Source organism: Chiloscyllium punctatum, chromosome 11 (assembly GCF_047496795.1).
Source record: "Chiloscyllium punctatum isolate Juve2018m chromosome 11, sChiPun1.3, whole genome shotgun sequence".
Lineage (NCBI taxonomy): Eukaryota > Metazoa > Chordata > Chondrichthyes > Orectolobiformes > Hemiscylliidae > Chiloscyllium > Chiloscyllium punctatum.
The window spans coordinates 54,486,921-54,509,614 of NC_092749.1; the positions used below are offsets into that span (position 1 = coordinate 54,486,921).

A 22,694-nucleotide genomic window follows, 5' to 3' on the forward strand; every position below is an offset into this window, starting at 1 on the left:
ACACTCCATCAAGTCCATCGTGGTTGGTTTTGCAGAAGTTTTTCCTGAATGTGAAAGTTCTGGCTTCAAGAAGAGACTTAGTTTGTTTGATAGCTACCCCCCCACCGCCCCGCCCCTGCACTGAATTCAGAGAATACAGAGCAGGCACTGCTGGTGGAATTTCTTTATCACTTTTATTTATCACTGATACACCGTTCAAGTCTCACTGCAATACAGGAGTGTGGTGACAACAAATACTCTGTACACTAAGATTTTTGTTTACCGCAGAGTTCTATGTTAGACAATATTTGTAGCTGTAGTTTGTGGAAGGCTGCACTGGCATTGTATGAAGCCAGATGTACGTACTGAGTTGGATTAAGGCTTGCTAAGTAACTTGCAAGACTTTGAATTTGCTGTGTTTGTTTTATTGCAACTGAATTGAATTTCTCAAGTATGATTTTACAGTTTAACAAGATCTGAAAATTATATATTTTTTTTAAGAACAGGGAAATTTAAGGTCACATGATCGATGCCTTTTAGATAATGAAAGCTTATAATCAAATAAATGATATATTTCATTGACCAGTGATAACAATCTTGGGGAGAAAGTACAAATTCAAAATTATCATAAGTTAAAGGGAGAGTTTAGAATTATTTCCTGCCCTGGAGTTGTCATAACATGCCCAAACAGTGGATTAAAATTTTTTTTACACAGATGATTAATGTTCATAATCCACTACCTCAAACCATAGGTGATTTTCAAACCAAAGTTGTGAAGAATAAAAGTATTTAATTGCAAAGAATAAGATTAAAATTAAAATGTGTGGAGACTAGATTTGGCTGATAGTTGATGAACAAGATCCTGCTTACGTTTTAGAGTCTAGAGATGTACAGCATGGAAACAGACCCTTTGGTCCAACCTGTACTTGCCGACCAGATATCCCAACCCAATCTAGTCCCACCTGCCAGCACCCAGCCTATATCCCTCCAAACCCTTCCTATTCAAATATATCCATCCAAATGCCTCTTAACTGTTGCAATTGTACCAGCCTCCACCACATCCTCTGGCAGCTCATTCCATACACATATCACCCTCTGCGTGAAAAAGTTGCCCCTTAGGTCTCTTTTGTATCTTTCCACTCTCACCCCAAACCTACGCCCTCTAGTTCTGGATTCCCCGACCCCAGGGAAAAGACTTTGCCTATTTATCCTATCCATGCCCCTCATAATTTTGTAAATCTCTATAAGGTCACCCCTCAACCTCCAACGCTCCAGGGAAAACAGCCCCAGCTTGTTCAGCCTCTCCCTATAGCTCAAATCCTCCAACCCTGGCAACATCCATGAAATGGTTCAGAAAAGATTTACAAGTTTCACATGATAAAACTTGTCTTCCACAATCCAAAAACACGGTCATGGAAGTATTAGTGTCATGGGAATTTAAACCACAGTCCAGTATTCCTCAATGTCATGCACATTGTCAAGGGGTAGAATCTGCCTTAGTGACCATAAATGCCAAACCTCTCATGAACTGGGCACAAAAAATAATCAAATAAAGAATATGCATTTGGCTTGTTGAAAAGGTATTTTGTTCCAGTGTAACTACAGATATATTTACATTTAATAAAAATTATTTAAAACTTCAGAGTGCACTTTAGAGAAGTTACATCTGATATGCAGAAACTTTCAGAATAAAATCACAGACACCTTCCTTCAGGCAGTCAACTTAGATACAATATTTAGTGGCTAGCCAAATCTTTCCAACTAGAAAACTTCCAACTTGATTAAAATGTGTTAGGGGAGTGACTCAGTCTGTAGCAGATTTTCTTTCATGTGGATAAATAAGTCTTTTTTTTGATCTGGTGAATTACGATACAGTATTCACAAGAGTTTACAGGACCTGGGAATCAATGCTGATAAAATGAAAATTCCCAGAGTCACAAAAAAATTTAAAGTTCTTTTCATATCCCAAGCAGCTAAGCAGAACTCACCCGTTTCATAAAAATGTGCCAAAAGTTCATCTTTTTCTACAAATCGCTGGTAAAGCCATTTAGTTAATGCCTCGCTCTCTATTGGAACGTCCTTAATGGGATAGATCCTGCAGAAAAGAAACAAGGATAACACCCTTTAGAAAATCATGAACAGCAAATTTGCATTTGAGGGATTCATTTTATTGTTGCAGTTTTTCTCCAAAGCTTAAAACCTTTATTTCCCTGCACAGTAAACAAGAGATGGATTCCAAAGTTTTTGCATTACACAAATGCCTGGCCAACATCCAAGCAAGGAAAATGCCAGCCACTTCCCTCTTCAACATCTTGAAGTTGCAATTGTAAGCTCTAAGATTTTGATTCTTTGGAACTGTATCTAGAGGTCTATCAGATGACTAGATTTCTGGACTATATTTTCAAATTTAGGATAAATGAAAGGGGCTCATGTGACCTGACCAACAGTTTTTCGGTTAGAGATCAAAGGAGATATCAGATTGTCTTCCTGAGAGGACACAAGGTATCTGCACACGTTAGCTGCAGTTTTTGAGTATACAATTAGTCAACAGTAAGTCTTTTAAAGTCTCAGAAAGATGTTACAGACAATGAGTTGTAAACAGTTGTGTTCCACTTACTTCTATGATGAAAGGAATTGGGATGAAAAATAGTCAATTAGCATTTCTACCTAATTAAATGTTCGACATTGTTTCACATTGCCACAGTGAAGGCATTGTTGTCACTGCTGACATCAGAGACAGGATTCCCCACAAATCCATGAATATTAGACACTACAGTCTGAGTTGGCCTGTAGCCATCTGAGAGGGACAAGCAACACAGACATAAGCACCCAAAACACAAAGTGCTGACTTTGTTGTTCATCACACAAAATATGGGTGGAAGCCCTGTGATCAGATTGAACAGTTCATAAGGATTTAGGGGAGGCTGGAAAATTCTCCTAGTTTGGGCCAGAGGGAACAATCTATAGGGTAACCTATGCAGTGAAAGTACAATCTGTATCAGAAGTTACCTGGCTAGGAAATTAAAAGCAAGCAAACCACAGAGCTGAAAATAATTTTGACTGGTTCTTGCATGAGGTATCCACTTACAGAATAGCGCAATTTACATCCATTAGGGCAACAGTTTCAGTTGTCTTCAAAATTAGAGAATCACTCTATTTAATACATAAGCTGCTCACATACCAAATTGTATCTAATCAAGCGTATGTTTTAGTCATTTGATATACTAAAGTTCTAAAATGTGAAATCTTGTCACGTTATTATTTTACATAACTTTTAAAATGGCACTTGAACTTCCAGTTATCAGTCTCGTCCAAGTTTTCAACAGCCGGGACCTCACCATAAGTTTAACAGGACCAAACAAATCAACATTGTGCCTCAAAGCAGACCAGAGACTAAACGTTCTAAGACAAGTTACTTTTCTGATCCAGTCAAAGGCTCTCCCAACTCTAGTAGGCTCAGCACTTAGCTATCCCTCAAACTTTTACTACAACAAAACAAAAACATCAAATCTCCAAGTCACACAATATCCAGTCTTGGGTACACATTACTGTTTCTTCATCATAAGTAGCTCAAAATTCTGGAATTCCCTATTTAACACTATTGTTCCAGTACTCTCTACAAGTACAGCAGTATTTAAGAGGAAAGCTAATCATAGACTTCTCAGGTACAGAGAGAAACGCTTAGAGTATTTGCAAATTTACAGTTCATTACTGGATATTAAATTCCAACAATCAAATAACATGCATTGTGCTTTTTTAAGAAGCAGATCAAACAGAGGGGGGTTGACTTTATACAACCCAATTTATAATTTGTGTCCCAAAACATGCAACAGCCAATGAGTGCTTTTGAAATATAGTAACCATTGTAACTTAAGCTAGTTCTGTGATGATACAGTGTCTTTAAGAAATATGTGCTGTCCTCTTTCTCCTGCAGAGGGGTGTTGTCACAGTGGTGCTGAAATAACTCCTTCAGACAGACAGGTGGGAAATAGCTTTGGGTTGTCCCTGGGGTGTTTTCTTTTCAAAAAATAGGACAAAAGAATCACAAATGGACAGGGTCAGGCTCACATAAACCCAAAAAGGATTTGTTTTGGCTTTCAGTTAGTTGGTAGATTTTACTGGCTGCTGGAGCTGATAGCTTGGAGTTCACTGCTGCTACAGTGAAATCTTAGACAGAGATGTTACCTTTTAAAAAAATCAAACTGGTAGTTTATTTTTTTTCATTTTATTTCTACTGGACTGGAGACAACAAGACTAACAATTGTTGTGGAACTGCTTTTGCCAAGCGTGTGTTTATGGGATGCTGCCTATATTGGAACAGTTGATGTTTATTGGTTACATAATACACTATTTTGTTAAGTATTTCAATAGAGTAAAGTTATGTCAATTCTTCTTTGTTGTATTTTAACTGCACTGTACCTTTCATAGAATCCCTACAGTGTGGAAACAGGCCATTCAGCCCTCCAAAGAGTGTTCCACTCAAATCCATTCCCCTACCCTATTATCCTATATTTACCCCCTAACTAATACATCCCTGAACATTGTGGACAGTTTATCCTGCACAGCTTTGGAATTGGGACGAAACTGGAACACCCAGAGGAAACTCACAAAGACACAGGGAGAATGTGCAAATTCCACACAAGCATTCACCTAAGGCTGGAATTGAAACTATGTCCCTGATACTGTGAGGCAGCAGTGTGAACCACTGAGTCACCATGCTGTCCTTTGCCTTTTAAAAAAAATATAAAAGTCGGGGTCTAGGCCATCTCCATAATTTACTTTGGTGGGGGTGGGCCAAAGTCTGGCCCCTCAAGCTGAAAGAGATAGATAACCAATAATATTTTTGATGGTGTGGATTTGGGAATTAGTGTTTGTCAGAACACCTGCAAAAACCCTCCTGTTTTTTCCAAATGATGGGCTGGAACATTTTACATTCACTCAAGAACAGAGAGTTTAGTTTACTGTTCTGCCTTGAATATGCTCAATGACTGAGGTTCCACAGCATTTGAGGCAGGGAATTCCAAAGACTCACCCCACCCTGAATGAAGAAATTCCTCCTTTTGCCCCCACTTTAAATGAGCCACTCCTTATTCTGACATTACATCCCTGGTTCCGGATACACCAGTCATAGGAAACATTCTATTTATATCCACTCTGTCACAATATAATAAATTTTAAATACTTCAAAATTCTAGAGAACAGTCAGTTTCCTCCATCTCTGCTCTCTTGACAATTCTGCCATTGCAGGGATTAGTCTGGTGAATGTCAATTGCTCTTATTCTATAGCAACTAAATTTTTCCTTAGGTAGGAAACAAAAAGTACAGATTAAATTCATCAGCTGCAGACTCACCAAGGCTCTATACAATAACAACAGTTCTATATTCCAATTCACTCGCAACGATGATCAACAAACCATTTGCCTTCCTTATTGACTGTTACAGTCAATGCTAGCATGACTGCATGCTAGCTTTTAGTGACTCATGAAGGAGGACAATCAGGTCGCTATGGACACTCAACACTTCCCAAACGCCTGCCAGTTAAGAAATAATGATTTTTTTCCTATCAAAATGATTAACTTTATACATTCAAATTATTACCCCCACCTGCCATGTTTCTGCCCATTCACTTAGCCTGCCCAATCTTGCATCCTCATCACATCTTATGTTCACACCTAGTTTTGTGTGAACCTGGAAATTTGGAATTGTTACAACTGGTCCCCACATCCAGGAAGAGGTGAAGAGGGGTTGGGAAAAAAGTAAGAGGGAAGGAAATATTGATGGGTTTACTTTTGTGGCTTGTAGCATTTGAGGTGGAATGTGGCTCAAGTTTGGAGGGGGCGAGCGTGCACGATTTGTTAGCGACGAGCACAGAACAGTTGCAGGACTGGCTAATGAGGAGCCTCTGAAGACATGGAAAAATGCTGGATATACAAATAAAATGTGGAAATGTGGCAGGACTTCCAAAGAGTTTGTATGACCATAAGATATAGGTGCAGAATTCGGCCATACAGCCCATTTCGTCGGCTCCACCATTCAACCAAAATAAGTTTCTCAATCCCATTTTCCTGCCTTCTTCCTGTAACATTTAATCCCCTTACTAATGAAGGACCACGTATCTTTGTCTTACATACACGCAATGACATGGCCTCCCCAACCTTCTGCACAAATCAGTTCCTGATTCACCACTCAGGTTGAAATAATTTCTATCCCTGTATTCCTGCATTTCCCATGGTTAATCCATCTAACCTGCACAACTTTGGATGGAAGGGGGAACCAGACCACCTGGAGGAAACCCACGCAGACACGAAGAAAATGCACCAACTCCACAGACAGTCGCTCGAGGTGGGAAGGAGAAGAAATTTGGTCCCAGACCCTGGCACTTTAAGGCAGCAGTGTTAACCACTGAGCCATATGCCACCCCTTCTTCTTTGTTCACTCTCCTAGCCTGTCCAAAAGGTTTTGCAGCCTCCCCACATCCTCAACACTATCTGCCCCTTCGCCTACCTTTAGATCATCTGCAAACTTAGCAACAATGCTATTAATTCCTTATAACGTGAATAGTTCTAACCCCAAGGGAACTCCACTAGTCACCACCTGCTATCCTGAGAAAGATCCCTTATCACTACTCTCTGTCTTCTGTCAGTTATCCATGCCAGAATCTTGCCATAATACCATGGATTCTTATCTTAATGAACAACCTCCCCCACTGTAGCACCTTGTCAAAGGCCTTTTGGAAATCCAAATAGATTATGTCAACTGTCTCTGCTTTGTCTAACTTGCTCATTACCTCCTCAAAGAATTCTAACAGATTTGTCAGGCATGACCTCCCCTTCACAAATCAGTGCTGACTCACCCATATTTAACAAGGCACTTCAGTGTCCAAAAATCTTATCCTTAATTATGGACTCTAAAACCTTACCAGTGACAAAGATCAGGCTAACCAGCCTATAAGCTTCATGTGCTCTGCAACCCTCCCTTCTTAAACAGGGGTTACATTCCTAATTTTCCAGACCACTGGGACTCTCACTGACTCCAGTGACTCCTGAAAGATCACCACCCAAATGCCTCAACAATCTCCTCCAGAAGGGTGTGGGAGTGGTCCATGATTTATCCACCTTCAGACCTTTCAGTATCCCAGCATCTTCTCCTTCATGCTGGCAACTGTACTCACCTCTGCCCCTGACTCTCTTGAAGTTCTGCTATGCTACTGGTGTCCTGCACAGATGCAAAGTACCTAACTCAGTTCCTCTGCCATTTCTTTCTTCCCTACTATTACTCCTCCAGCCTTTTTTTCCAGTGTTTCAATGGACTATTAAAGGATTGGCAACTATCACAGAAGGTTAAACTCCGCAGCTCACTGATGGGATACTGGGTATGAAATCTGATTCGCAATCCACAACAGCTAAGATTCCTGCCACTGGAGATCTCTATTCTGGTAGGTTCCTCATGGCCGCAAATGTTTTTTAAAAATATTTGTTTGCGGGATGTGGGCATTGTTAGCTAGTCCAACATTTATTGCTTATGCTTAATTGATCTGGACAAGGTGGTGTTGAGCTGTCTTGTTGAAGTACTGCAGTTCTTAAGAATTTGGGGATACCTACAGCACTGTTTAAAAAGAGGTCGAGCATTAGGACCCAGAAAAAGTGAAATAACAATAACATAATTCAAAGTCAAGATTGTGTATAGCTTGCAAAAATTGTAGGAGGTGCTGTTCAATCCAGCTGTTCCCATTGCCCTTCTATGTGGCAGAGGGTTCAGGTTTGGAAAGTGTAATGAGACATGCCTTGGTGAGTTACAGCAATGTATTTTGTAGACAGATGTAGTGACAGCAGCTTGCACTGTGATGAAGGAAGTTAACATTGCAGGTAGTTGACAGAGTGCCAATTAAGCACAGTGTTCAATCACACTCCTTGTAAATGGTGGATAGGCATCAGAGACTACACTGCAGAATTCCTAGCATCCGACCTGCCCCTTGTAGCCATAGGAGTGGTCCAGTTCAGCTTCTGATCAAGGGTCACCACCACCAACATCAAACCACCTCCACTCCCCACAAAATGCTGTAAATGGGGCAATCAGCGAAGGTAATGTCCCTGAACTTCAAGAGGGCAGTGGTTAGATTCTCTTTTGTCAGACACTTATTGCTTGGCATTTGTGTGGTGTGAATATTATTAGCCACTTCTTAGTCAACCCTGGCTATTGTCTAGGTCATGCTGCAGATGGACCTAGGTTGCTTCAGTATCTGAGTAGTGGTGGACAGTGCTGAACAGTGTGCAAACAGCAGCAAGCACCCCACTTCTAACTTATGATGGAAAGAAGATCTTTGATTAGATTAGATTAGATTAGATTACTTACAGTGTGGAAACAGGCCCCAACAAGTCCACACCGCCCCGCCGAAGCGTAACCCACCCATACCCCTACATCTACATCTACCCCTACCTAACATTACGGGCAATTTAGCATGGCCAATTCACCTGACCGGCACATTTTTTGGAGTGTGGGAGGAAACCGGAGCACCCGGAGGAAACCCACGCAGACACGGGGAGAACGTGCAAACTCCACACAGTCAGTCGCCTGAGGCGGGAATTGAACCCGGGTCTCCGGTGCTGTGAGGCAGCAGTGCTAACCACTGTGCCACCGTGCCACCCACAGAAGTAGCACTGAATTCATTTAAGCAAAGGATATATCTTGATGAACTCCAGGGACTGAGACGATGGACCTCCAACAGTGACTTCTTTTTTGCTAGTTATGACTCCAACCAGCATAGTGTTTAGCCCTATCATTGAGGGAGAACATATTTGTGGCACCTCTGCCTGCTCTTTGATTACTTATCCAACACGTAACTTGACATCCATCAATGCCCATCCACAGCTGGAAGCAAGGTAGGAGCACACAACTGCCAGGCAGAACAGAACTAAAAACAAAAGCTGTAACAGAACTAAAAAAAAAATTACACTTAGGCATTTGTTTAATGCATCTCTTGTTTGGAGATTTGATCAGAATCTGTATTAAATTATAGTGTTGTATTAGTTTCTGTCCTGACTTCATCAGTCTCTCACTTGTGAAGTGATCTGGTTTGGTTTGGATTGGATTGACGAAGTGCTATCAAGTAAATTTCCCTGATCTGGGCTTATATTATACCTTACCATTGCACATGTAAGGCCAGCTCTGGTATTGATCCCTGATATGAAAAACATTAGGAGAACAAAACATGCATGTTTTCAATTAACAAATTTCACATTCTTAAGATGTGCTCAAAGTGTTGCCTTCACTTCTCTATGCCATCCAAAGCCTATTGTACTTTAGGTTCCACTGCTGGCTGGCATGGTCCTTTATCCTTATTCTAAAACTTATGTCAGAGGATGTGACTTAGTCCACTTGATCATCCTCTGCAAGGGCCTCCTCCTGTCTGGAGTGGCTGCTTGCGATAAGTGGTTAAGCACAGCATATGATGATTAGCAAGATAAGAGTCAGGAAATACTACAGAGAGTTGCCTACTCTGTGTAATCATTGAAATCACAATTATGGTTCTGTAGTTGCATGGCTCTCTAATGCATCACAAGCTCAGGAAGTGACAAAGGCAATGTTGAAGGTTTCAACAACAGATGAACTAAAATGGAGGTGGAAAGTGACAGAGAGGATATAGCTTGGAAGATCAGCTCAGGGCCAACTGCGCTACAGAGTGTTAAGTGTAAGAAAGATGGTACACTAATGGAGGTAATTACATGCTTTAAAACAATCAGGACGGACTTGACCCCAGAACCACACGACTGGCACAGGATGAAACTTTAACAGCCAGGGAGTGTGTTCCTGAGTTAGGTAACTCTGGATCTGTCCTCAGCCAACTTAAGTTTTATTTGTTATGAAGACCTTTTAAGTTTTAAAAGAAAATATATTCTTTTTGTTTAATCTATAGGAACTCCCTTGACTTTTCGACTCATTTAATTGGGAAAAATCCAAAGCCTCCGTTTCCTCCACAGGATGCATTCTTCAAAACCAGTGAAACGAGATGTATGGAGATAGATACAATCTCAGTTTGAAAGTAATTAAATTATTAATCATCCACATAAAACAAATTTCCTGTTGGTAATGATCCTTGGTTTCTGATCATTGTTGATTTCTGCAGGGGAACAAATACACATAGTTCTTAAACAGGAAAAACCCAACCTTTAAACAGGTGCAGTGGTCACCAATATGGACTGTAATGTGGCTACACAAAATCCATTCAATGAGTACTTCACTCGTAATCACTATTTTAAAAAAAACAAGAAATGTTTGTTGCAAATACAAAAGTTACACACTTCCTTAAATATATGTAATTCATGCTTAGTAAAACCTGATGAACAGGCAAAGACTCTTAAGCTTCTGCACTTCACAGCAAATATCACTATTTCATGTCAAGCAAGTTATTTTGGAGCAACTCAAACTAATTGTTACACTCATTACAAGATTCGCATATCCTTGTCCAGGGTATTATAAGCTCTAACAAACTGAACTGCATTTCATCTCTAAATAGGCTGCAAATTATCAATTAATATCTCAGATGTTAAACCATTTTTATGAATCTGAAGTAGTGGTGCGTGGAATTGCATAAGCAAAATGAACTCTACAAAAAGTGACATCCGGAGACTTCAACTGAGTAATGAATTCCAGAGAAGGAAATCACAGATACAGAAACTGACAATTCGTCAATATGTATACTGTTACACAAAGCTGCAGGACAATGTTCTTTCCAGTTGAAGATAAATAAAAAAAAAGGGACCGTACCAGGAACACAAAACTAGAGAATTTTCGGTTTTTTACAAAGTACAAGCTGCTTGAAATCTGGAGCAGACCTTCGAGCACTTGTGAGCTGAAAGGATATTAATTGCTGCTGCGAGACATAAACAGAGGTCATAAAAAGACACATTTAAACAGAGCCAAACTGGCAGGTGGTTAGGATTGCAAACATGGCTAAATGTTTGTTACACAAACTAAAATGAGTAATTATAAACACAATGATATCTAAGTAAAGGATAGGACAGAGTCCATAGGACTTGCAAACAATTTGCAGTTATGATGCCATAGTTAAGATCAGGATACTCTGACCTGAATGTGTTTCCTCAATATTTGCTGCAGCTGTTTGTAGGTAGTCCTGCCAGAAGATCTGCTTTCAAATTGTTATGCTTATCTGTCTTCCACTATCCTCACATCCACTGTACCATATTTGCAACCATCCTTTGACAACCGGTACCCAACCACATGCAGGCCAGGCCTTCCTTTTTGTTGATCTTACTTTTCCCTCAGGAAGAACCTCAGCAGCTTTTCAACTCTGATCAAATGCCCAGAAAGCTGACATTTTCTTTTCTGGATGTTATTTTAGTAGTATAGTTCCTTTCACTCCTGCCTGTCTAAGCTTTTTTAATATTGAATTTTAATATATGTTAAGAGCAAATTTTAAAGGAAAGTGGATAGAATGAAACATCTTAACAGCTCCCTAACTCCCAAATGACATGCTTGAATTTTCTTGTTAATACTTACTTCAACTTCAGAAAATTACATCTGGTTCTTATCTTCTAATTTCTGCATCACATTTGCCATATCAATGCCTACATACTCTAAAAATACTATTCATAATCTGAATCACTGAACATTTGCTTCCACGTGGTTTTACTTAAAAATTGAGCTCTAGATAAAAGTGTAAAAACCAAACAATGAAAGTTCCATACAGATTCTAGAATAGGATTTCTAATCTTAGCTCTAAAACCTTAGAGGTTTACAAAATTATGAGGGGCATGGATAGGGTAAATAGACAAAGTCTTTTCCCTGGGGTTGGGGAGTCCAGAACTAGAGGGCATAGGTTTAGGGTGAGAGGGGAAAGATATAAAAGAGACCTAAGGGGCAACTTTTTCACACAGAGGGTGGTACATGTAAGGAATGAGCTGCCAGAGGATGTGGTGGAGGCTGGTACAATTGCAACAGTTAAGAGGCACCTAGATGGGTATATGAATTAGGAAGGGTTTGGAGGAATATGGGCCGGGTGCTGGCAGGTGGGACTAGATCGGGTTGGGATGTCTGGTCGGCGTGGATGGGTTGGACCGAAGGGTCTGTTTCCATGCTGTACATCTCTATGACTCTAAGTGATAGAATAAAATGGTCACCTCTAAGATTATAAACAAAAGCACTACAGGAATAGATGCAAATTATACTCAAATTAGGTACCATCAGTTCCCTTGGCACACGGAACATTACTGCTTTCTGCGGACAGGCCATACGCAGTAAATACTAGCACCTCCTAACAAATAGAATAAATACTAATTAACCTGCTGCTCCTGAACACTTTCAGTAAACACCACAGACACCATTTTCTTAACACTGCACTGCAAATTGTCAGTATATTAATTGGAAATCTGCAGTTGCCAAGTACATTGACTAAAAAACCCACAAGGGGTTTCAAGCATCTTAAACAATGTCATGAAGTACTTCATAATTCTCTATCCTCAGACCTGCAAGAAATTAATTATTTCTTTGTTTCCAAAATTGAAATGATCTGCTTGGCATTTTAACCCCAAACTCCTCATCCAATCCTAACTTCAGAGTATCCTCTATTTTCTCCACTGTTTGGCCAAATCTCAGTCAGACTGATTTGTTCTATATAGACAGTAGGCCAACCTATTGATTCTTAAAGTCTGTTCCTGACACGCAGGCTACCTGCCTTGCAGACGTACAAGGTTTTTGCAAATATTACCAACTCCCATGTTCAGAATTTAGTTCTTTTTTACCCACATCAGCCCTCCCACCTCCTCATAGCTTTAAACCTCATCTTATAGTCCATTCTAACCTCTCCATTCTCTCATTTTCTTTTTAATCATACCTCTTTCCCATTTTCTATCACATTATTACCCAATTGCACAGCCATTTCTTCAAGCATTGTTTTAATCCATTCAATCTGACTTGCACTTCGAACTTTCTAGTAAAGCCATGCCATTAACAACATTGTTATGATCAAAATCAATAGTTTAAATTAATGAAGGATTAATATTCCTCCAAATATTTTGTAGTGATATTGGAGAAAGGGACATCAATGCAAGTCTACTTCCAATCCCCACTGACGCTTTATTGAATCTCTCCTTTGGCGGCTCAGATTGATAATTCAGCAGTTCAAGAAAAATTAAACCAGTCAGTTCAAGCCGTACTCATTGTTTTAATGCACAGTATTATACTTCTGCATTACCAATAAAATATGTAAACAAATCAAAACAGTTGTTAAAGAAAATTCCAGTCATCTCACATTATGACCCAGGCATATTAGCAAAACCAATTTACTTGATAATCACTCAGTGACACAGATCAGAGCTCAACCTTTTACTTTACCACTGTGACGTACTCAGCTGATCCAAAAATTCAGAATAATACAATATCAAAATTAAAACAATATTTGTGATCTGATTGGCTTGTATACAGCAAGATGCTCAGGCTGGTAACACTAGTTAGAACAAATGCATAAGCATTCACCAACACTCACTCTAAAGTGTAAACCTATGCATTAGATTTCTTTATTTACCTCCATTTTTCTAAATAAATACCTATAATACTATTTTCACATTCTAAAATAATTCAACAGAATGTCTAGTTTTGTTTGAAAAAGCTTTGATTGATATGCAATCTGGATTAAAGTTGCACTCCACAAGAGAGAAAGATTATTTTGTGCAATGCTAAAATCTGTAGTTAAATTGCTAAGTGTATTTTATATAAATTATTGTTGTTAGAGAGAATCGAAAATTATGGATTGGATTTGATGCAGTTTACTGCAACTGGAGCCATGGTGGCAGGCCTACTTAATTATGTGAGCAGCTCCGTGTCTGTTTCCCAGTACAGAAAACCTTCCCCCAATCGAGTGGGACCTTGGAAGGGTCAAATTAACATCCTTTATCTCTGAATCCATGATAATGTGGTTGTTGTTTAAAGATTAAAATGGAGGCCAATGACTTGACCACATGACCCACAAAACATCTCGTCATATATTGACCTGCCTGTTGCACAACATTGTAATGCAAAAAAAAAGAAAGAGTCTGTATTTAGGAGGCAGAAAAGCTATTACAGTCATCATCCATTAAGTAAGGCTGGTGTGAAGGCCAAGAAACAGAAGGATGGCAAGCATAATGTCATGAATGAGATGCAAGGGATCAGTTAGTATCCTTCTACTGACCTATTTATTCCCCTCTGCTGAAATTATACAAAGTCCCTCAGTATTAATGGTCTTTGTAACCTCCTTCACCATTCCCTTAATGTTGCATTAAAGAACAGCAAAGCCATTCAGCCAACTTTTATAGTTTACAATATGGACATAGAAGCTAGTTAAAATTACTCAAGTGCTATGAACAATAAAAGTGACTAGTTTAATATCAAATGTGATAACTGTCTTGAATTAGTTTTACAGCAAGTGCCAACTCATGAACCTAGTGAGCTTTTACTGAATCGTCTTCAATGCAAGTGTGTCACTTCTTAGGGAAATAGACTAGCACTATAAGCAATACTCCACATAAATGAAATAATTCCACAGAGGCTGATATCCTGTCACCAGCACAGCGAAGAGGATAAATAGACAAAGTCTTTTCCCTGGGGTAGGTGAGTCCAGAACTAGAGGGCATAAGTTTAGGGTGAGGGGGGAAAGATATAAAAAGAGACCTAAGGAGCAACTTTTTCCCGCTGAGAGTGATAAGTGTATGGAATGAGTTGCCAGAGGAAGTGGTGGAGGCTGGTACAATTGCACCATTTAAAAAGGTATCTGGATGGGCACATGAAGAGAAAAGGATTGGGAGGGATATGGGCCAAGTGCAGGCAGGTGGGACAAGATTGGGTTGGAATATCTGGTCGGCACGGACGAGTTGGACCGAAGGGTCTGTTTCCATGCTGTACATTTCTATGACTCTAAGCCAACCTTTATTTACATGTGAAAAGTACTTGACACTGATCCAGCCTTGTCAGAGTGTCAGGATATCAGGATATCTTACACTCTTGTTTTTATCTGTCAGGGCTCCCTTACAGGACCGCAATCAGGACACTCATACTCTAAACATAAAATGCAGAATATTTAATCCTGAAAAGGGGACACGCAAAATTTTGACTCATCTTACTACATTCTATATTGCAGTGCACTTCCACTTCCAGTACCTCTTTCTTTTGCAGTCTGTAATGTGGAGATGCAGTGCATGGGGTTAGGAAGGCAGAAACTTTATTATACTGTATTAAACAAGATAAAAGAAGAAAAATAAAAGACTTATAATGACAAAATAGGAAATGGGGACCCCAATACATAGGGAACTAGGCATACAACAGAAAGCAGAACTGTCATTGAAGCATTATCTATTTAACATATAATGTACACACATAATACATACTGTACAGCATTTTCCTAAAGTACAGCTGCCTAGAAAAGTTGCTAATTCTATATGGTCATTCAATAAAATAGCTAGTTCCTCCATGAGTAACTCATGATCATCTCATTACCAAAATCAATTTGAAAAGACTTATTCAGAAAACATTGCATCAAGTGAGGATACATATTACAGAATAATAGATTCTACTATAATATTAATCTTAGTACATAAACTAACACCATATCATTAAATATGGTAAGACACTTCAGAAATCAGATCACTGTGATACAAATGTGCACTATGAGGTTATAGCAAATGGTACTTTTTCCTGACTTTATATTTAATGATTAATTATTTTGTTCAGATGAAACCCAAGCAAAAGGGTAAACTCCATAAATAAGGGAAGAAAAGAAGCACTGTCATACAAAATGGTACAAGCTGAAAGTGATTAAAAGTCCTTAGTAAAGTCAAGGAAACAGTACAGTGGGTCTGCATAATTTTCAGAAACTGATGAATTATCGCCTGTGTAGTCCCATCATAAAAAGAACTTGCATGGCTGACTTGTTTTTTTTTCTTTTGACTTGTTGCCTTGTAATTCCTAAGCATTTCTGAGGTGGCAAACCATTAAGTCCATTTACTATTTCACTGTAGATTGATGTGTGATCACATCCTGAAATAATTACAACACATGAAGACTTTTCAGCCCAAACAGTCTTAGACTCAGTTTTACAGCACGGAAACAGACTCTTTAGTCCAACTTGTCCATGGCGATCAGAACCTAAATTAATCCAGACCATTTTCCAACATTTGGTCCATATCCCTCTATACCCTTTCTATTCATGTACCTATCCAGATGACTTTAAAATGGTGTAATTGTACCAGCTTCCATTACTTCCTCTGGCAGTTCATTCCATGCACACATCACCCAGTGTGTGAGAAAGTTGCCCTTTTGTCAGTGTTTTATACTTTTAGAATTGTAAGCATCTTTCCAGATCTCCTTTGTTCTAACTAATGTAGCCCCAATGTCTCAAAAAAATGTATTGAAAAATCCTGACGACTTTGTGCTTTTATTTTTAAATTACCTCAACATTTTTCCAATAGTCTGGAGCCCAAAACTGCAGACAGCATTCGAACTGTGTTCTTACTAAGGCTTTATTAATGTTATATTGCTAACTCCCAGCAATACCTCTCACTAAACAGCTTCATTTTCGTTAGCTTTTGTGATTAACTTAATCCACTTGAAATGCAATGTTGAGAGAGATGGAACGACAAAATCCCTCATCTCTCTATCATTATTAGTTGAACCAAAGTGGAAACCTCACATTTAGACACTGAATTTCAACCATTAATTTTTGCCTATCCCACCATCTAATCAATGTCAGAATTATCCTTCATGTTTTTGTATAGCTTACAAGTTTATGCATGCTCCCTTTACTCCATGAACAAAACAACCAGAAGTTGTCCCACAACTGAACAACTTGGTATATTTTTATTTACTAGCAAGCAGTGAAAAAACTGTCTTTTAACTGCCTTTCGATTTTTCTCTTTTAACCAGTTTAAATCCAAGTCCTGCTAATAAGATTTGAACTCTGATTCTGGAGTGAATGTTGCCTCTGGACCACAAGTGATTCTGCTAAATAGATTCACGTGCAGCATTTATCAAGGGTCAGGTGAATTGAAAACTCAATCCTTTTTCCAGCACAAAACTAAATCTGATCAGCAAAAATACACACACAAGTTCTAAGCGTGCTTATAAAAGCAAAACACCAGCTATACAGCAGGAATACTCATTAGATCAAAGAATGCATTAATTTGAACACTTCACTCCAATCTGCCATTCCTAGAATAAATTTGTAATTTTAGATATACATTATAGAGAGACTTACTATTGGATTTTCCTCCACTTACTCAGTTAACAGCCATTAACACTGCAGGAGCGATTGCAAGTGGAATATTGTTACTAAATACTGTTATGTGCACAAAGGAGAACAGAAAAAGGTGATAGTTAAAAAAAAATGTAAGTATGTTTTTCTTTTGAGGTTTGCACATAAATTAAAACTTGTTGAATGGTTTCCTTTAAAATTGGGAAATGTGAACAAAAGGAAGAAAGTATGTAGATTATGAAAACTTGAGCCAACAAAACATTGCAATTAAGAACAGAAGAACTAGGAGCCAGAGTGCGCAATTCAGTCCCTCCATTTGATACAATCATGACTGATCTCATCTGTCTCAACTCCAGTTTCCTGCCCGCTCTCTATAACCCTTCATCCCATTACGAATTAAAAACCTGTCCACCTCCTTATGTTTACTCAATGTCCCAATATCCACCACACTCTGTAAAAGTGGATTCTACAGATTCACAACCTTTTGAGAGAAACAATTTCTCATCTTTGTGGTTAAGATAAGGTGCAGCAGATTTAAAACAGTGACCTCACATTCTAGATTGCCTGACATGAGGAAACATCCTTTCTACATCCACTTTGCTAATCCCATTTAGTATCTTAATTATCTCAATTACATCTCCTGTCATTCTTCTAAACTCCAAACAGTAAAAGGTCAAAACTGCTCAGTTTCTCTTCATAAGACAACCCCTTCATCTCTGGAATCATTCTAGTGAACTTCCTCAGAACTACTTCCAAAGAAATTACATCCCTCTTCAAGGAAGAGGCCCAAAATTGTGTGTAATACTCCAGGTGCACAGTCACTAATATGGAGTACAACTGCACCCACACATCTCTACTTTTTATCCTCTATTCATTTTGCCTTCCTTATTTCCTTCTGTATCTGCATATAGTTTTCTGCAATTCAAGTACAATGTCGCCAGATCCCTCTGCAGTGAAACACTCAACTTTTTCCCTCTTAAGATAAGTTGCCTTTTTATTTCTCAGACCAAAATGGATAACCTCACACTTACCTATGTTAAAATTCATCTGCTAAATTTTGGCCCATCGACTTAACCTATCCATATCCTTTTATAAAATTTCTTATCCATTTATCCCAACTTATTTTCCCACCATTTTAGGCGTCATCTGCAAATTTGACTACATTACTTTCTATCCCTGCATCCAATTAACATCGATAATTTGTGGGCTCGAGAACTAAACCTTGGGGTACCTCACTGCATCTTGCCAACTAGAAAAAGATCATCTATAGAAACATAGGAGATAGGAGCAGGAAGAAGCCATTTGGCCCTTTGAGCTTGCTCCACCATTTACCAGTGATGGCTGATTGTCCAACTCACAAACCCTATTCCTGTTTTCACTCAATAACCTTTGATCCCATTCGCCACAAGTGCTATATCTTGCAGTCTCTTGAATACAACAATGTTTTGGCATTAGCTACTTCCTGTGGTAACGAATTCCATAGGCTCACCGCTCTTTGGATGAAGAAATGTCTCATGTCCATCCTAAATGGTCCACCCCAAATCCTCAGTCTGTGACCCCTGGTTCTGGACGCACCCAACATCAGGAACATCTTCTCTGCAGGACCCCATCTAGTCCTGTTACAATTTCAAGCCTTTATGAGAGCCTCCCTTACTCACCTGAACTCCAGTTCAAACAATCCTAGTTCAAACAATCCTAACCTAGTCAATCTCTCCTCATATGTCACTCCCGTCATCCCCAGAATCAGCCTGGTATACCTTCACTGCTCTCCCTCAAGAGCAAGAGCACCCTTCCTCAGAAAAGGAGGCAAAGACTGGGACATAATATTCCAGGTGTGGCCTCACCAAGGCCCTGTGTAACCACAACACATCCCTGCTCCTGTACTTGAAATGTCTCACAACGAAGACCAACATATCATTTGCCTTCTTTACCACCTGCTGCACCTTCATGCTTGCCTTCAGCAACTGGTGCACAAGGACACTCAGGTCCTACTGCACACTCCCCCACCCAACCTACAGCCATTCAGGTAGTAATTTATCCAGACTCTGTCGGTCTGCCAGTCCTCTATCCCAGCTACTAAATTACCCCTAACCCTTATTACTCCTTACCTTGTCCAGTAATCTTTTGTGCAGCAATGTAAATGCCTCCTGGAAGTCCAGATATATTACTGGACCCCCATTATTCATATGGCTTGTTACATCTCGAACGAACTCCAGCAAAGTAGTCAAACATGATTTATGCTTCATAAAACCATGCGGACTCCAATGGATTATACTTTGACTTTCCAAATGGCCTGTTATTATTTCCTTAATAATGGATCTGACAATTTCTAAAGAGAAGTTGAACTAACTGTTCTGCATTTTCCTATTTTCTGCTTTCCTCCCATTTTGAATAAGGGTATTAGATAAACATTTTTCTAATCCACTGGAACTTTTCCCACATCCAGGGAATTTTGGAATGGTATAAACAATGAAACTTCTATTGTTGCTGCCACTTCCTTTAAGACCCTAGGACATCGGCTGTCAGGCCCTGGGGACTTGTCTGCTTTAAATCCCAATAGTTTGCTCAGCACTTCTTCCCCAGTGATGATGATGGTCTCTCTAAAATCAAGTACATGGCCATGAAATCTGTGAAAAATAGTCACCTTCAAAATTAGTTTTAATACATTCTTGAAATTAACAATGTAATTATTAATTTTTGATACTGAGGTGAGTAAAATAAATTATATTAAAATCCAGCCTTCAGTTCCACTTTACAATGGGTCACAAATGGACTAAGTGCAATCTCAATAAGCATTTTCTGTAAAGAAAACTTCAGGACATATATCCAACAGTACGGAAGATACAACTACAATTTTCCAGTTTACAATCATTACAGTAAGTGTTCAGTGTGCCAAACGTCTCAAGGGTTCTATCAGTTCCTGCTACCTTAGCAGAAATCTCCCGTATACAGCTTAGATCTTGTCCAGGAGCGACTAATCTACCTAATTAAAGGTAGAGGACTCAGGATGCCCTCTTCCACTGGCTCAATGGGATTCTGGCATGTCTCTGGATGCAGGTATACCTAGTGAATTGAACCTTAGTTTGGCAAAAGGTGGATCTCATCACTGGAGCAAGAAAGCAGCCTGGAACCTGAAAGCTATGGCATTTTAAAGAAGAAAATTGGAATAGTTCAGCTCCCTTAACATAGGAAGGCAAAAAAGACACCATTGACATTGGAGTTAGATGGGATTTTTTAAAAAGCCCATCTCTAAAACGTACTTCCAATAGTGTATGCACCTGCCTGCTATATGTTCATTATTTGCCCTCCCACTGAACTTCAAACTAGCAAGGACAACACTGGAGACCATTGAAAGTGAGGTTCTAACGAAAACTGGAATTGTCCTGAGGGAGTTCAATATCTTTTAGTTAATAAAATTGAGAAATGGTACCTTTATTAGATGTTGTACATCCAAACTAATCCATGGCAAATATGTGAAGCTTCCCTGATGCGTTAAATCCAGAATCAATGAAGTAACAGATGGGAAAACAATAAGCAATTAAAAAATATAGCCAGCCAAAGTGTGAATATGGTCTGCAGTCAGATCTACAGGGAAAGTCACTTGAAATTGAGTGGAGTGGTTTAAATTTGATGACAATTTCCTAAACAGCTGTTATGAAATGCTTCAAAAATGCAGTTTCTTAGACACAAAATACTCTTGATGAATGTTATGCTGACATATTCAAAATTCTAGAAAGCAGTTATCAGCTTTTTAAAGTTTGTCTAAGCACTGTTTAGCACTATTGCCTGTGGCCCATCAATAGCAATTCTGGTAAGTGGCTTAATTGTATCTTATTTTTGCAAAACAGAATTTACAACACTTCGTTAAAAATAAGTTCAAGAGATAGTGGTTATTGACTGGGACAGCAATTTTTTTTTGCCCATCTCTGATTGCTCTTGGGAAGTGGTGGTGAGTTGCATTCTTGAACCACTGCAGTCCTTAGGGTGTGGGTACAGCCACAGTGCTGTTAAGAAAGGACTTCCAGAACTATGACCCAGAAATAGTGAAAGAATGTTGATATAGTTTCAAGTCAAAATTATGGCTTGGAGGGGAACTTGCAGGTGGTCCCATTCCTTTGCACCTGCTGCCTTTGTCCTTCTAGATGGTGGAGATTGCAAATTTGGAAAATATCGCAAGTGCCTGGCTGATGTTTTGCAATGCATCTTGTAGATAGTTCATATTTCTACCACTGTAACAGTGGTGAAGGGAATAAATGCTGAAGACAGTGGATGGGATGCCAATCAAGTAGGCTGTTTTGTCCTGGGTTAACAAACATTGAATGTGGTTGGAGATTTACTTGTTCAGACAAATGAAGAGTATTCCATTACATCCTGATGTGTCTCTTCTAGATGGTGCAGAGTCATTGGAGAGTCAGAGGGGGAGTTGCTTATTGCAGAATTCCTAGCCCCTGACCTGTACTTGTAGCCACAGTATTTATTTGGCTAGTGCAGTTTAGCTTCTAGTCAATGGTAACTCCTAGATTGGTGATAGTGGGGGGATTCAGTGATGACGATGCTATTGAATGGTAAGTGGAGATTGTTATAATTCTCTTTTGTTTCAGATGGCGGTTGCCTTGCATTTGAGTGGCTTGAATGTTACTTGCCACTTGTCAGCCAAAGCTTGGATGTTGTCCAGATTATGCTGCATTTAGATGTGGACTACTTCAGTATCAGTCATCTCAATACTGCTGAACTCTGCACTAATAGCAAACCCTTTCATTTATGACCCTATGGTCACCCATAACTTTTGATTTTCTTGCCAAGCAAGAGTCTATCTTTGCTTCAAAAATGCAACAACCTCAGCTCCACCAACTTTTGAGGCAGAGTGTTTTATAGTCTCACAGCCACAAAACAATTCCCTTCTTCTTTGTCCTAAAAAAAGGGTGGTCGCTATTTGGTCTCACCAATTCCCTGTATAACTGACAAATAACACTCTTGTTTTTATGTTCAATTCCTCTTGTAATAAAAAGGTGAGTGTTCCATTAGTCTTCCTGATTAAGTGCTGTACCAGCATCTTTTGTGTTAAGTAGGTTTCCAACTACCAAAATACCTTTGCACTAATATGTACCCATTCCAGTTTTGCTGGGACTCCTTGATACTGGACTTGGTCAAATGCTGCCTTGATGTCAAGAACAATCTCTCTCACCTCACGAGTTCAGCTCTTTTGTAAATGCTTGACCAAGGCAATATAGGTCAGAAGTTGAGTGGCTCTGGCAGAATCCAAAGTGAATATCAGTGAGCTGACTATTTCTGAGCAAGCCTTGTTTGATAGCATTATCAACCCAGACCATCAGTTTACATCAGAAAACAGACTGATAGGGCTTTAACTACCAGTTGGGATTTGTCCTGCTTTGTATGGCCAGGATATACCAAACAATTTTCCACATCAATGAATAGATGCTTGTGGTACAGTGTCATTAGTTCTCCTATAAATGCC

The 22,694-nt window shown here is 39.3% G+C and overlaps 1 protein-coding gene across 7 annotated transcripts in view; it reads right to left on the bottom strand.

Annotated features, from left to right (window-relative positions):
• The window catches only part of lpgat1 (lysophosphatidylglycerol acyltransferase 1), a 118,100-nt gene that overhangs the window by 15,347 nt on the left and 80,059 nt on the right, over positions 1-22,694 (bottom strand). For all 7 annotated transcript variants that reach the window (XM_072580836.1, XM_072580835.1, XM_072580834.1 and 4 more), the window contains one exon: positions 1,968-2,074. In XM_072580836.1, coding sequence (XP_072436937.1) covers positions 1,968-2,074 — 107 coding nt within the window. The remainder of the gene's footprint in view (positions 1-1,967; positions 2,075-22,694) is intronic.